The sequence below is a fragment of the Macrotis lagotis genome, chromosome X (genome assembly GCF_037893015.1).
Source record: "Macrotis lagotis isolate mMagLag1 chromosome X, bilby.v1.9.chrom.fasta, whole genome shotgun sequence".
Lineage (NCBI taxonomy): Eukaryota > Metazoa > Chordata > Mammalia > Peramelemorphia > Peramelidae > Macrotis > Macrotis lagotis.
In genome coordinates, this window is record NC_133666.1 from 633712731 (window position 1) to 633727259 (window position 14529).

The following is a 14529-nucleotide window of genomic DNA, read 5'->3' on the forward strand; positions in this document are numbered from 1 at the left end:
GCTATCACAGCTACCACTCCCCTGCTGTCTATTATAGCCTCCCATGGAATTTTGGAGTGTTAAGCTGTATTGGGGGAGGAGGGTATTGTGTTGGTGGGATATGATTATCTCCAAGTGGGTGACCACATATCCCATGGGATCATGTCCTGGAAGCATTTTGGGTTTTTTGGGGGTTTTTTTGCAAGGCAGTGAGGTTAAGTGACTTGCCCAAGGCCACACAACTAGGTAATTATTAAGTGTCTGAGGTTGGGTTTGAACTCAGGTACTCCTGACTCCACTGCGCCACCTCGCTGCCTCCCTGGAAGCACTTTGGAAATGACTATCTTGGATGGTTCAAGTTGCTATCAGCTTTACCGTAGTACTACATCACCATGACTACCCTGGAAAGCAACAAGCATTATAACCATTTTACAAATATGAGACACCAGGCACTTTGATATAATACCTTTAGGTTAAGATAATGCCAAGCTTTCCTAGACTGTCTTGTACACACAAAACTTTGGACAATTCAATTAAAGAAAGGGAATTAAGTATTTATATAAGTGTCTACTATGTGACAAGAACTGCACTTTATACTTACAAATATTCTCTCATTTGATCTCACAACAAACACCCCCATTTGAGGAACCATATGACATAACACATGACATTACACAGCTACTTAAATGTTTGAGACCTAAACTCAGTTATTCCTGAATCTGGGCCCAAGGCTCTAACACGGTGCACCTGGGTGCTTCAGTTAAAGATTTGGAGGAAGAAAGGGATCCTGTGGAGGAAATCAGAGGGAGGACAACCAATCTGTTAGTCCCAGTTTTCCATGAAACCAAGACTTGCCTCTGCTAATGCCAACTAAACAGACTAATTCTTTTTTATATTTTGCCTTATTTAAGACATTAACCCCACCCCCCGCAAAAAAACTGAAAAAGTTGAGAAAGGTACATTTTCAAAATAAAGTATTCCCATTGACCTAATTAGTTATAATGACCCTTTACAATAACTTAGTTAACATGCATTACCTTAATCTCCTTGGGATTTCAGAATCACTTTTTTTGGTCCCATGTGAACCCTATACATGCTTTCTCAATGCTGTTGTGGCTGAATGTTCTGAGTTACAAAGACTAGCTTCTGGTGGTCCTGTTTTTTTTTTTAAATGCAAGGCCAAGGACTCTGTCAGAGTTCAAGGATAATGTGGTAACCATGAGTCTCTAGGGGAATGAAATTTTATCCAACAATACTTCGCTTCTAAAATCCTTGTCAGTCCTATACTATATTCTGTACTAAGGTCACTTTCAGCTTTAACTTTGAATACATCTATAATTTTGTAAAGATTACAAAAGATTACAAGGTCCTACCTTGGAACAAAAATAGGATGAATCTTTTTTGAAGCACCAATTTGCCATTCTATCAAGAATTTTTAAAAAAGGAATACTGGTTTTCCATGCAAAGAGTCTGAACCAATAGTCAGAAGGTCCGGACTCTTAATATTTGGACAGGGAGAGCTCTAAGGTTCCTTCTGACGTTGACATTTAAAAAAGGGGCAGAGAATACCATAACACAGTTCTCAGAATGTCTAAAACATTTTCTGGTACTGCAATGGAAGATCCCTGCCCTGTAACTAAGTGAGCATATTACTGGAGAAGCAATCATTATCTTGACATTCTTACTGTAAAGTACAAATAATGTTTTTTATACATTACTAAAATATTCTTGTTAAAGAATACTCCCTCCCCCCAAAAAATATAGACCCGCATGAGCGATAAAGGGGAGAGAAAAATAAAATTAAAAAAAATAATAAATGTAGGTATGGCCAGGTGGCGCGCCAGCCCTGGAGCCAGGAGCACCTGAGCCCAAATCTGGCCCCAGACACCCCACAATCACCCAGCTGTGTGACCCCATGCAAGCCACCCCAACCCCATTGCCCTGCAAAAACAAAAACAAAAACAAAAAGACCCAAAATAAAATAGTAATAATAATAGTAGGGGTGGCCAGGTGGCAGACAGAGCACCGGCCCTTGAGCCAGGACTACCCAGGTCCAAATCTGGCTTCAGACACCCAATAATCACCCAGCTGTGTGGCCCTAGACAGGCCACTCAGCCCCATTTGCCCTGCAACCGCCTCCCCAAAAATAATAATAATGAAAAATCTCACTGTAAAGTACAAGACAAAAGGAAGGTTTCAGCTAAATTAAAGGATGACTTAGACTGTGGAAAGGTAACAAAAAGTTATATTACATATCAATAAGAACAACAAAAAATAACATGTGAACATGTGGTCATCTCATGGAACACTGAGTGTCTTCAATGCATGGAGGAGAATTCATAAAAATGCAATCCAGGAATCAGAAATGAGAACCCAAAAGCATATCTTTATAAAATAAATACTTTCTTTGAAGAGAATCAGGAAGCAAACAACAAATAACATCACAAAAAATGAAACCAATATTTTAGTAGACAGGAAACTGATAAATGATGTGTAAAGTCATTCCCAGATCAACTAGGTACACAAATTTCTGATTAGAACAAATAAAAATAAAAGGATACAACATGCAATTTAAATAAACTGTTGATTCTTTAAAAGAGGAAATGGATAAAAAAATAGACATTAATATATCTTTTCTTCATTTCCTAAATAAATTTAACCAGTGTACCAGGCACCATTATAAGATAAAGAGCCTAGAAAAACCTCAGCCAGTAAACATTTGCTCTTTTTTCCAAGTAGAAAGACACTTCAACCAAAGACATGGATTTGAAATACAAAGTCATTTGTAAAATCTGATGAAGTTTTGAAAATCATGGGAGTTATCTCATTAAAAAAAAGCAAGAAGTAATGGAGAAGAAAAAAAATTGGATTTGCAGAAAAGTTGTCCCAAGACTGAAATAAAAAGGTTAATAGAAAAAAAAATGGGAAGGTCTATAATTTCTATAACAAATTCACTTTACATCATTGACAGTGGAGCTGCCACATTTGGATGCTAATGTTACAGTCCCAGATACATGGCACAAGGAAGTAGAAATGGAAACTGAAGAAAGCAAAAACAAGAACTAGACTAGATCAAGTATACACAGAGAAGTCCATGCTAGAAAGGAAATCATTTTAAAGGCATTAAAGGTTTCTCAAACAGACAACAGTCTGATACAATAGGCAATAACAAACCACATCTTTATAGTCATAACACTGACTTAATGTCTAGAAGATAGAAGAGCTATGAAGACTATGATTATTGATATCAAGTAAGGCATTCCAGAGGTGTGGTACAAGTGTTCTGGAGACGTCTGGGAGAAAAGCTAAATGGAAAAGGTCTTCCCTTTAGATGAAGATGTGCCAGATGCTATCATTTATGAATTACATTGGAATGATGGCATCTAGCTCCAGCATTAAGGGCTTCTCATTGGAAATCCTTGAAACCCACATATGAAAAAAAGCACATGAATAAAGGATGCTTATCATCCAGACCAGATTATGCTACTCCATGCCTATGTGTCTATCTTGCATAAATACTAAAAATGACCCCTACATTGGACTTCCAGGGGAACCAATGAAGCTCTAGCTGGATTGCCTGTGGGAAAACATATAGTGCTTTTGATGAATCTAAGTTTTCCCCTCAAACAAAGGTCTGGCTTTAATAACATTTTTCTGGTGAAGCTGGATGATTGCTGGTTATGCCAGGGTCTCTGAAGAAGTAAATTTGAAGGTGATTCAAAGGTACTAGCATCATTTCACCAAGCAGAATTATGCAGGAAAAAAATGGCACAAAGGATGTCAAATATATGTTTGGAAAAAGAGATGGCACAAAGTGAAAATGAGGAAGGATAATCAATGGACTGCCTGCATATTCCATTATTATTCATGCTACCAACCAGATAATCCAGGGGGGGGAAAATCCCCTATCACATTATGGAACCCTATAATGTAGATCTATAGGAAGACACTGACAAGAGTTATATAGGCTGGAAAGCATGAATGGATCATAGGCCTTAGATTTAGGGCTGGAAGGACTCTCAGAAGTCAATTAAGCCAGCCCTCTCATTTTACAGATGAAGCAGCTAAGGATCTGAGGGGATAAGTGATTTCTCAAGGTCAAATAGGCAGTAAGAGAGGTGGGTAGCTTTTGGTCTGCTTTATTAGAGGGAGTACCTACACTAATGGTATCAAAGTATGGAATGTCTCTCAGTGCCCATTTTCTTATCTATATAAAGAGGATACTCTTACTGCTTGCCTTATTTATCTGATGGAGTTATTAGGAAGATAGAAATACTTTATTATTTTTTTTTTTTTTTAGATTTTTCAAGGCAATGGGGTTAAGTGGCTTGCCCAAGGCCACACGGCTAGGTAATTATTAAGTGTCTGGGGTCGGATTTGAACTCAGGTACTCCTGACTCCAAGGCCAGTGCTCTATCCACTGCACCACTTAGCCGCCCAGAGAGAAATACTTAAAAAAAACTTGTAATAAGAATAGCTAATATTGTATGTTGCTTTTATGGTTGGTAAAATGTTCAGCATATATTGTTTTTTTTTCCTTGCAGCAACCCTGTGAGGTAATTATGACTATCTCCATTTCACAAATACTGAAAGTGAGAAAATAAAATGATGGGTTACAAAGCAGCTAAGTGTCTAGAACCCCAGTTTTTTTTGACTTCCAATTCAGTGCTACATCTATATGTCATCTTGCTTCATAGTGTAAGCAGCGGCCAATCCCTCCCAATAAGACAACTTTAGCTAAATCATGGTGGATTTCTTTCTCACATACCACACCTCCATTGAAATGTGCAGTCCCACTGAGAATTCTATAAGCATGATTAAATTCATGGGTGAATTGTCATGTTTTTTCCCAGGTTTTTTTCATTACTAAATCTAAACCTTACACAGTAAATTAAGAATTTCTCTAGATGTTAGGTGTTGGGAAGGTCTCCCAAGGATAATGAACAAATTCTCCATATGTTCTTTCTTTTACAAACATCACAGGGGTAACATGGGCTTAAGAGAAGTGGAAACACTCCATCTCAAAAAAGTCTAGTAACTAGTCTTTCTGGCTCATTTAGGGGAAAAAAATCACAGTAATTCCTTTTTTCTACTGCACTTGGACATTTCCCAAATACTTTTCTCACTTTTCCATTTGTAAAGTACAAGTACCATCCCATTTTAGAGATGAGAAAACTAACTTTCAGAGGTAAAAGTTATGCAACTTATAAGGGTGAATTAGGGATCTCTCCCTTACCTGAGCTGGAAACTGAGGAGTTTGGGAGAGGGAGGGCTCTTTTAGTAATTCCCACACATCTTTAAAAACAGGACAGATCTTCTCTAGTACAAACAAAAAGGCAGTGTGGTCTAGTGGATGGGAAGCAGACCTCAGAGCCAAATAGGCCTGACCTCAAGTATAGGCCATGTCACTGGCTCTTTTATTACCCTGAGCATGGTGCTTAATCTCTCAGTGACATAGGCAATGCTCCAAGACTACAAATTGCAGAAGGTACAATTATAGGGCCTGTCCCTAACATTAAGTCAGCAAGATCAAGAGCCCTGCCTAGGGTCACCAAGTAGTCACCAAGCCAAGGCTTGCCACACCAGTATCCTGGCTAAATCTACCTACCTCACAGCTGTGGCTTCTAGCTCTGTTTCACACTTCACACATGTCTTAACCTTGCCTTTCCAACTATACTGCACATTTCTTGATTATATTACTTAGAGGCACCATGTCTTCACCAGTTGGGTAGGGAAAAGAAAATTGGACCAAGAGTCGAGTCTCAGTTTCCCACTAACTAGCTATGGGCATCCCGGCTGGCCTGCTAGCTTATCCCGAAGTACTATGAAGGATTCATGAGCAAATACCTGACATCTTTGCATACTTTCCCTGAAGCTGTCAAATTCATCTTCCTTCTGAAGTCCCAATGTATCTTGACAAAGCTGGGACAACAATAAAATTCAAGCATTTTTAATTGATTGGCTCCAGAGTATGTTTTTCTTAATGCCTATTAAGCTTATAATTTTAAAAATTAAATAAAAAAGAGGAGAAAGAGACCAAGTCAGGGCTATAGAATAAAAATTTATACATTTCCACCATTATATCCAGAAGCCCATATTATACAAAATTATAAAAAGTCCTTGACAAGGGACTTTAAGCTACTGGGGTTTTCAGAACATTTACAATCAGTAACATAGCCTGCCTTCTAAAACTGTTAAGGAGAACAAGTTATTTCTCATACAAAATAGCAAATTTCAATAATGCTTTATTAAAGACAGATTAATATGCAGTTTGGTTTGTTTTTTTTGTTTTTGTTTTTACAATTATCAAAGAACTAATCAGTCATTCTATATAAACTTTCAAACCTCCAAAGGGGCTGTGAAGCAGGACAAAGTGCTGTCTTCTCTTTACAAAAGAAATGGGAAGATTTTCAAGTATCTGATACACATTTTAAAATAATCTAAAGAATTCTACATACATACATTATGGGATTAGTAAGTTTGTGGTGTTAAGTTCTGTTAGATGGACTGACAGGCTGGGGGTCATCGCTGGGTTCTGTTTCCATTGCACCATCATCAAACTTAGAATCAAGTCCACATGGGGATTTAGCCTCTGGAAAAGAAGAATGAGATCTCTTTAATTTGGGTTTCTGTCACTTTCAGATGGCACAGCAGCTTAATGACATTCCCGTTCCTTCTGTCATCTGGCTGAAGAGCAAAGAGAAGCCCCAACATTCTCATACTGGAGTGAATAGATGCTTTGAAAATTTACAGTCTGATCGATATGGACATGCAGGTCTGTGGCCGTGCATGATTCTTTCAAGATTTGTTCCTGTTTGGAGCAGTGAGATGGTAAGTGGATAGAGCACTGGCCCCAGAGTCAGGAGGACTTGAGTTCAAATTTGACCTCAGATACTTAGTAATTACTTATCTGTGTAACCTCAGGCAAGTCACTTAACCCCATTGTCTTGCCAAAAAAAAAATTGTTTCTGCTTTAAGAATGTAACTGTAATATCCTTTTTCCATCTATGACTGCCTCATATTAATTTGTGCTTGTCCTCCTGTTTCTAACATTTGACAAGTGACCAACAGCTGGTTGATATCCACAGTCTGGGTATGAAGAAAATAAAGAAGGATCATCTGAGTCACTAATTTGGGGGGTCATGTCTATGCTATAAATCATAGCATAACATGGAAATGTCATATTGAAGTGTTTGAGCTCCTCACAACAATAATATAGACTTATTTAATAAGTTTTTATACTATTGTATCATTCTTCACAAATTGTGAAACTAAGGACCCCAACACCACAAAGATAGAACTTTCCGACTATTAAATGGTAAAACTAAATAAATGCCTCTTAGGTCATACCGGAGCACTCATTATTGGCCTGGCTCCAATCCACACAGCCCAGTACCACAAATATAAGAAAAGAGAGAAGTCCAAATAAGTGAATATAGAAAGAAAGCAGCTAAGTATTCTTGATAGCTTTTGAATGTCTAATGCTATCAGCATTATTAACAATTATTATTGTTAGGTTCTGTAATTAAATAATTACTACTCTTATCACTCCTTCCCCAGAAGTCCTCATTCAACATCTCATTTGACAATATTTTCAAAGGTTCTGAAGTAGATCATAAATTCAAGTCATTTTTTCCAAACTCCAGAGGTGGAGCAAGTTTGCTGCTCTAGGGTCAACCAAGAGGTTGGGATTAGGAGATACATTCCTAGTTACAACCACCCATAAAACAAAAAAAACCACAGTAGCCTGTTCTGTGCTGCCCCCTATATTGTCTGACATGACAGTATAGAATGGAAGACAAAGAATTAATTTTTAGACACTTAAGAGATAAATTTAACTGCTGGACCTTTTTTGGCCTAGTTTACTCATGAAAAGATTTCATCAACCCACATTACCAACTGTTCTGCAACATGTAGGATTAGAGTTGGCTGGATACTGACTCAACATGGTTACATATTACATATATCAAAGGCAAGATTTTAAACCAGGTCTTCCTAACTCTTTCTTTCTTATGCTTCTCTCTTTTGACTAGTCTTTTTTTTTTTCTTTTGACTAGTCTTACATTTCATCTCTGCAATCTAAGATTTTTTTCTGATGACCAATGAACTGGAAAAAGTGAACCAGAGTCACACTTTTTTCTTTTAAAGGTAAGGCCTCCAGGGCATTAGATAAACATGGACCACAATGGTATAGGATGAGATGTGTTTGAAGAGTAACCTGCACCAAAGAAAAGAAATCACAGATTCACCAAAATAAGCAATATCACCCAAGTATTCCATCAGTTAAAAGAGGCTACATTAACACTAGATTTCTTTTATGAGGGAGAAAATAAGGGCTCAGAACTCAAAGAGGGAAAAAATATTTTTTAAAGAGGAATAAAAGGGACAGAGCCAAGGTGGTGGAGAGAAGCAAGGAAGTTGCCTGAGCTCTTCTCAGTTTCCCTGAGAAAACATTAAATAAATCTCTCAAAGAATTCTGGAGCAAATGAATCCACAAAAAAGACAAAGTAAAACAATTTTCAAGTCCAAGCAGGAAAGGTGTCTTACTTGGGTAAAAGGAAAGCAGAGCCCAGCACAGGCAGTTTCCAGGCAAGCCAGCATAACAATTGTTAGTAGGTCGAATCCTCATAGCACAGTGAGTAAGCAAGCTGCCAGTCCCAGAGACCTTAGTGACTAGGTTCTTGGCTCCTATTCCCCAGAAGCAGAGCTCAACTTAAAAAACTGAACAACAAAAAAGAGCCCTGACCATAAAAAACTACTATGGCATTATCCTTTGTCAAGAGGCAGGCAGAAGGGAGAAAAATGTGGAACTCACAACCTTACAGAAAAATGAATATTTGAAAATTTTCTTTGCATTGGGATTGTAGTTGAAAAAAATAAGTTAATAAAAAATTTTTTAAAAGCAAACTATTGGGGGCGGCTAGGTGGCATAGTGGATAAAGCACCAGCCCTGGAGTCAGGAGTGCCTGGGTTCAGATTCGGTCTCAGACACTTAATAATTACCTAGCTGTGTGGCTTTGGGCAAGCTACTTAACTCCATTTGCCTTATAAAAACAAACAAACAAACAAAAAAGCAAACTATTTTGGCAACAGTAAAGATCAAAACACAAAATTCACAAGAGGATAATATCAAAATGCTTCCGTGTGAAGACTCAAAGAGGAATTTGGTCTCAAATCCAAAAACTCCACTGGAAGAACTCAAAAAATATTTTAAAAATCAAGTGAGAGTGGTAAAATAAGAATTGGGAAAAGAAGCTTGGAAAAGGAAGCACACTTAAGAAAACAATTTAAGAAAATAGGATTAGCCAAATGAAAAAAAAATCCACTTAAGAAAACAACTCTCCTAAAAATAGAATTGGTCTAATGGAAAAGGAGGTATAAAAAACTAACTAAAGAAAATAATTCCTTAAAAAATTAAATTGGGCTATTTTCTAGTGAAAGCTAATGCGTTATGAGACATCAAGAACTGATCAAAATCAAAAGAAAAAAATAGAAGAAAATGTAAAACACCTCAATTGAAGAACAACTGACCAGGAAAACAGATCCAGGAGAGATGATTTAAGAATCACTGGGCTACATGTTCCAAAATATTCACAGTAGCTTTTTGTAGTGGCAAAGCATTGGAAATTGAGGGAATGTCCATCAATTGGAAATAGTTGAAGAACAAGTTATGGTATGTGAATGTTATAGAATACTATGTTCTTTTTTTAAGTTTTTTTGCAAGGCAATGGGGTTAAGTGACTTGCCCAAGGTCACACAGTTAGGTAATAAGTATCTGAGGCTGCATTTGAACTCAGGTCCCCTAACTCCAGAGCCAGTGCTCTATCTACTGCACCACCTAGATGCCCTGGAATACTATTATTCTATAAGAATCCATGAATGGTCAGACTATAGAGAAGCATAGAATGAATTACAGGAACTGATACTGAGTAAAGGGAGCAGAACCAAGAGAACAGTGTACACAATAACAACATTGTGAGTTGATCAACCTTGATGGATGCAGCTCCTCTCAGTAGTTCTTAGAACTAGAACAACCCTAAGAGACCAGCTATGGATAATACTATCCCTATCCAGAAGAAGAAAAACAAAACAAAACAAAACCAAAAAAACCCTTACAGAATCTGAATGAACACTACCATTCACTTTTTAAAAATTTCTCTTAATTATTTCTTTCCTATCTCATGATTTTGTTTTTTTCCCTTAATCCTAATTCCTCATACTGAAAATGACTCATCTGTTAGACACAAATGTGTATGTATGATATTCACCTGACTCTCACTGAGGGGAGGGGAGTGGGAAGGTGGAATAAAATCATGTAACTTAAAAGTATGCATATGTATGTGGATGAATGTTGAAAACTTTCATAATATTAATTAGAAAAATAAAATATCAATTGAAAAAATAAAAAATAATCATTGGGCTACCTGAAAGCCATGATCAAAAGAAGAGCTTGGAGAAATTTTTAAGGAAAACTGTCCGGATATCCCAGATCCAGGCAGTAAATTAGTCATTGAAAGAATCCACCAATCACCTCCTGAAAGAAATACCAAAATAAAAACTCCAAGGAATATTGTAACCAAATTCCAGACCTATCAGATCAAGGAGAAAATGCTGCAAGTAGCCAAAAAGAAACAATCAAGAAGCCACAGACTTCTCCATTACAGGACTTAGCAGCTTCTACATTAAAGGATCTGAGGGTTGGGAATATGATACTCTGAAAGGCAAAGGAACTTGGATTACAACCAAGAAATAACTATCCAACAAAATTGAGCATAATCTTTCAGGGGAAAAGATGAATATTCAATGAAACAGGGAATTTTCAAACTTCCCTAACGAAAAGACCAAAGCTGAACAGATATTTTATCTTCAAATATGAGAAACATAAAAAGGTAAACAGGAAGGAAAAACCCCATGATATTTCATAAGAGTAAATTATTTATATCCCCACATGGGAAGACAATACTTGTAACTCCTAAAAACTGTATCTATTAGGGTGGTTAGAAGGAGTAGACTAAGAGGGTATGGGTATAAATTGACTTTGATGTGATGAAAAAAAAAATTAAGAGGTGAAAAAATAGATTATATTAGGAAAACAGGAAAGTTGTGGGGCAGAATAGGTAAATTATATTGCATGAAGAAATGTGAAAGACCTATTATAGTAGAGAATGAATGAAGGTGAGCATTTGTTAGTACCTTACTCATTGGATTTGGCTCAAAGAGAGAATAACATACACTCAGTTGGGTAAAGAAATCTTAGAGACAGACAGTGGTCAGAAGTAAAACACTGTTAAGAAGGGAGAGGGTGAAAAGAGAGAGAAAAGTATAAATGGGAGAAAACTAGGATGGAGGAAAATATATAGTAACCATAACTGTGAGTGTGAATAGATGAAACTCCCATAAAACAGAATTTGTGACCAAACAAGATAAAAAACATTATGAAATTCAAAATGGATAATTTTATTACCTAAAGTTAGTTTCTGCATAAACAAAACCAATGCAATCAAAATTAGAAGGACATGAGAAAGATAGGAAACAATTTTTATAGCCAATGTTTCTGATAAAGGCCTCATTCCTCAAATGTATAGAGAACTGAATCAAATTCATAATAATACAAGTCAGTTCCCAATTGATAAATGGTCAAAGGATATGAACAGGCAGATTTTCAGATGACAAAATTAAAGCTATAGTTACATGAAAAAAATGCTCTAAATCATTATTGATTAAAGAAATGAAAATTAAAACAGCTCTGAAGTACCTCCTCACACCTTATCAGATTGGCTAATAAGTCAGAAAAGAAAAATGATAACTGTTGGAGTGATGTGGGAAAATAGGAACACTAATGAATTTTTTTTTCTTTTCCACTTTTGCTGGATAAACTAATCCAACCATTCTGGAGAGCAAATTGGAACTATACTAAAGGGCAATCAAATTGCACATACTCTTTGATCCAAAAAAACCACTTCTAAATCTACCCCAAAGAGATCATAAAAAAGGGAAAAGGTTCTACATCTACAAAAATATTTATAGCAGTTCTTTTTTTAGTGACAAACAATTGAAAATAGAGGGGGATACTCATCAATTGGGGAATGGCTGAACAAGTAGAACTATATGAATGTAATGGAATATATTACTATGTTATAAAAAATGATGAACAGGCAGATTTCATTATCACCTGGAAAGATATGTGAACTGATGCTGAGTGAAGAGAGCAGAACCAGGAGAACATTATACACAGTATACACAGAACATCATGTGATGATCAATTATGAATGACTTAACCTTCTGAGCAATGATCCAAGACAGAAAATACTATCCAAAATGAGAGAAACTAAGGAGTCTAAATGCAGACTGAAGCATACTATTCTCACTTTTTTGGGATAGCTTTTCCCATGTTCTCTTTCTTCTTTTACAACATATCTAATGTGGAATTATGTTACATGATTACATATATATAACCTATATCAGATTGCCTGCCATCTTGAAGCCAGGAAATGGTTTATCTCCTTTTTTTTTGTTTTTGCAAGGCAAACAGGGTTAAGTGGCTTGCCCAAGGCCACACAGCTAGGTAATTATTAAGTGTCTGAGGCCAGATTTGAACTCTGGTACTCCTGACTCCAGGGCCGGTGCTTTTATCCAACTGTGCCACCTAGCCGCCCCAGGGAATGGGAGGAAGAAAAAGTTTAGAACTCAAAATCTTATAAAAAATGAATGCTTGAAACATGGAATCAGGCACAATTTGTGATATCTGTGATGGAGAATACCATCTGTATCCAGAGAAAGAATTGTGGAGTTTAAACAAAGACCAAAGACTATTCCCTTTAATTTAAAAAAAAATCGTTATCTTATGTAATTTTGTTATCTCTCATATTTTTTTTCCTTAAGGATATGATTTCTCTCTTATCACATTCAACTTAGACCAATGTATACCATGGAAACAATGTGAAGACTAATAAACTGCCTTCTGTGGGGGGGTGAGGGAAGCAAGATTAGGAGAAAAATTGTAAAATTCAAAATAATAAAAAATGAATGTTTTACAAATTTTTTACACATAATTGGAAAAAATAAAATAAAATAGTATTTACAAAAAAAGGCTAGGTGGCACAGTGGATAGAGCACTGGCCCTGGAGTCAGGAGTACCTGAGTTCAAATCTGACCTCAGACACTTAACAATTTCCTAGCTGTGTGGCCTTGGGCAAGCCACTTAACCCCACTGCCATGCAAAAAACTTAAAAAACCAAATGAATAAAGAGAAATAGCTTAAAGGTTCTAATTCTTACCTCTGCCAACTGGGATATCTATAATCATGCAATCAGCGTCATCCTCCTCCTCTTCTTCAGTGTCTGCCTGGAATCCATCCATTTCCACAGTTTCAACCTAAAGCAATTCAATGAGATATATCTTAGCAAACTGTGGTATATGTATGTCATGGAACACTATTGTTCTATTAGAAACCAAGAGGGATGGGAATTCAGGGGAGCCTGGAGGGATTTGCATGGACTGATGTTGAGCAAGATGAGCAGAACCAGAAAAACACTGTACATCCTATCAGCAACATGAAGTGATGTTCGACCTTGATGGACTTGTTCCTTCCATCAGTGCAACAACCAGGGACAATTTTGGGCTATCTGCAATGGAAAATACCATCTGTATCCAGATAAAGAGTCATGGAGTTTGAACAAAGTTCAAGGACTATTCCCTTTAATTTAGAAAAAAAAACTAGATATCTTATTGTCTGATCTTCTTATCTCTTATACTTTTTGTTTCTTCCTTAAGGATGTGATTTCTCTCTCATCACACTCAATTTGGATCAATGTACAACATGGAAACAAAGTAAAGACTGACAGATTGCTTTCCATTGTGGGGGAGTAAGATTGGGGGAAAAATTGTAAAACTCAAAACTCAAATAAATTCTTAAAAAAAAGTCATTTTTTTGAGAAACTAATTCTGCTCTTCTATTTCCTATATGTATGAAAGGGTTTTTTTTTGGAAGAATGATTGGCCTTTCCTAATTAACATACTTTGGTCAGTTTTCCACATGGGAATACTAAAATTTCTAGAATCAGTGAAAAAAAAGTCAATAAAACCGAAACCACCTTATTGTGTTTATGAATCTCCTCCCTGTTCTCCTCCCCATCCTCACAAAAAAAATGTACTTTTTTAGGTCATTTAATCAAAGTTACAGAAAATTTTAAATATATATTGAGTTCAGACCTCTTAAGGAAAAATTAAATGTATGTTTACCATGTAAAGTACTCTGCCTAACTCTTTTTTTTTTTGTAAGGCAAACAGGGTTAAGTGGCTTGCCCAAGGCCACACAGCTAGGTAATTATTAAGTGTCTGAGACCAGATTTGAACCCAGGTACTCCTGACTCCAGGGCCAGTGCTTTATCCACTACGCCACCTAGCCGCCCCTCTGCCTAACTCTTAAATAAATGGGTCAGAATTTACAGTTGGAATGAGTGTTCTTTCTTCAAGGCTATCCAGTCTAACTATTACCATTGTCCAATATTTTGAGAACTCCTATTTTGCAACTACCTTTGGAGTTTACAA

The 14529-nt window shown here is 36.6% G+C and overlaps 1 protein-coding gene across 2 annotated transcripts in view; it reads right to left on the minus strand.

Moving 5' to 3' along the window:
• Nucleotides 1-6204: 6204 nt before the first annotated feature.
• Nucleotides 6205-14529, minus strand: part of CHAF1A (chromatin assembly factor 1 subunit A) — a 56920-nt gene continuing 48595 nt past the window's right edge. For both annotated transcript variants that reach the window (XM_074204003.1, XM_074204002.1), the window contains exons 14-15: nucleotides 13257-13353; nucleotides 6205-6571 (exon numbers count right to left, since the gene is read on the minus strand). In XM_074204003.1, the coding sequence (XP_074060104.1) occupies nucleotides 6468-6571; nucleotides 13257-13353 (201 nt within the window). In that variant the 3' untranslated portion in view covers nucleotides 6205-6467. The remainder of the gene's footprint in view (nucleotides 6572-13256; nucleotides 13354-14529) is intronic.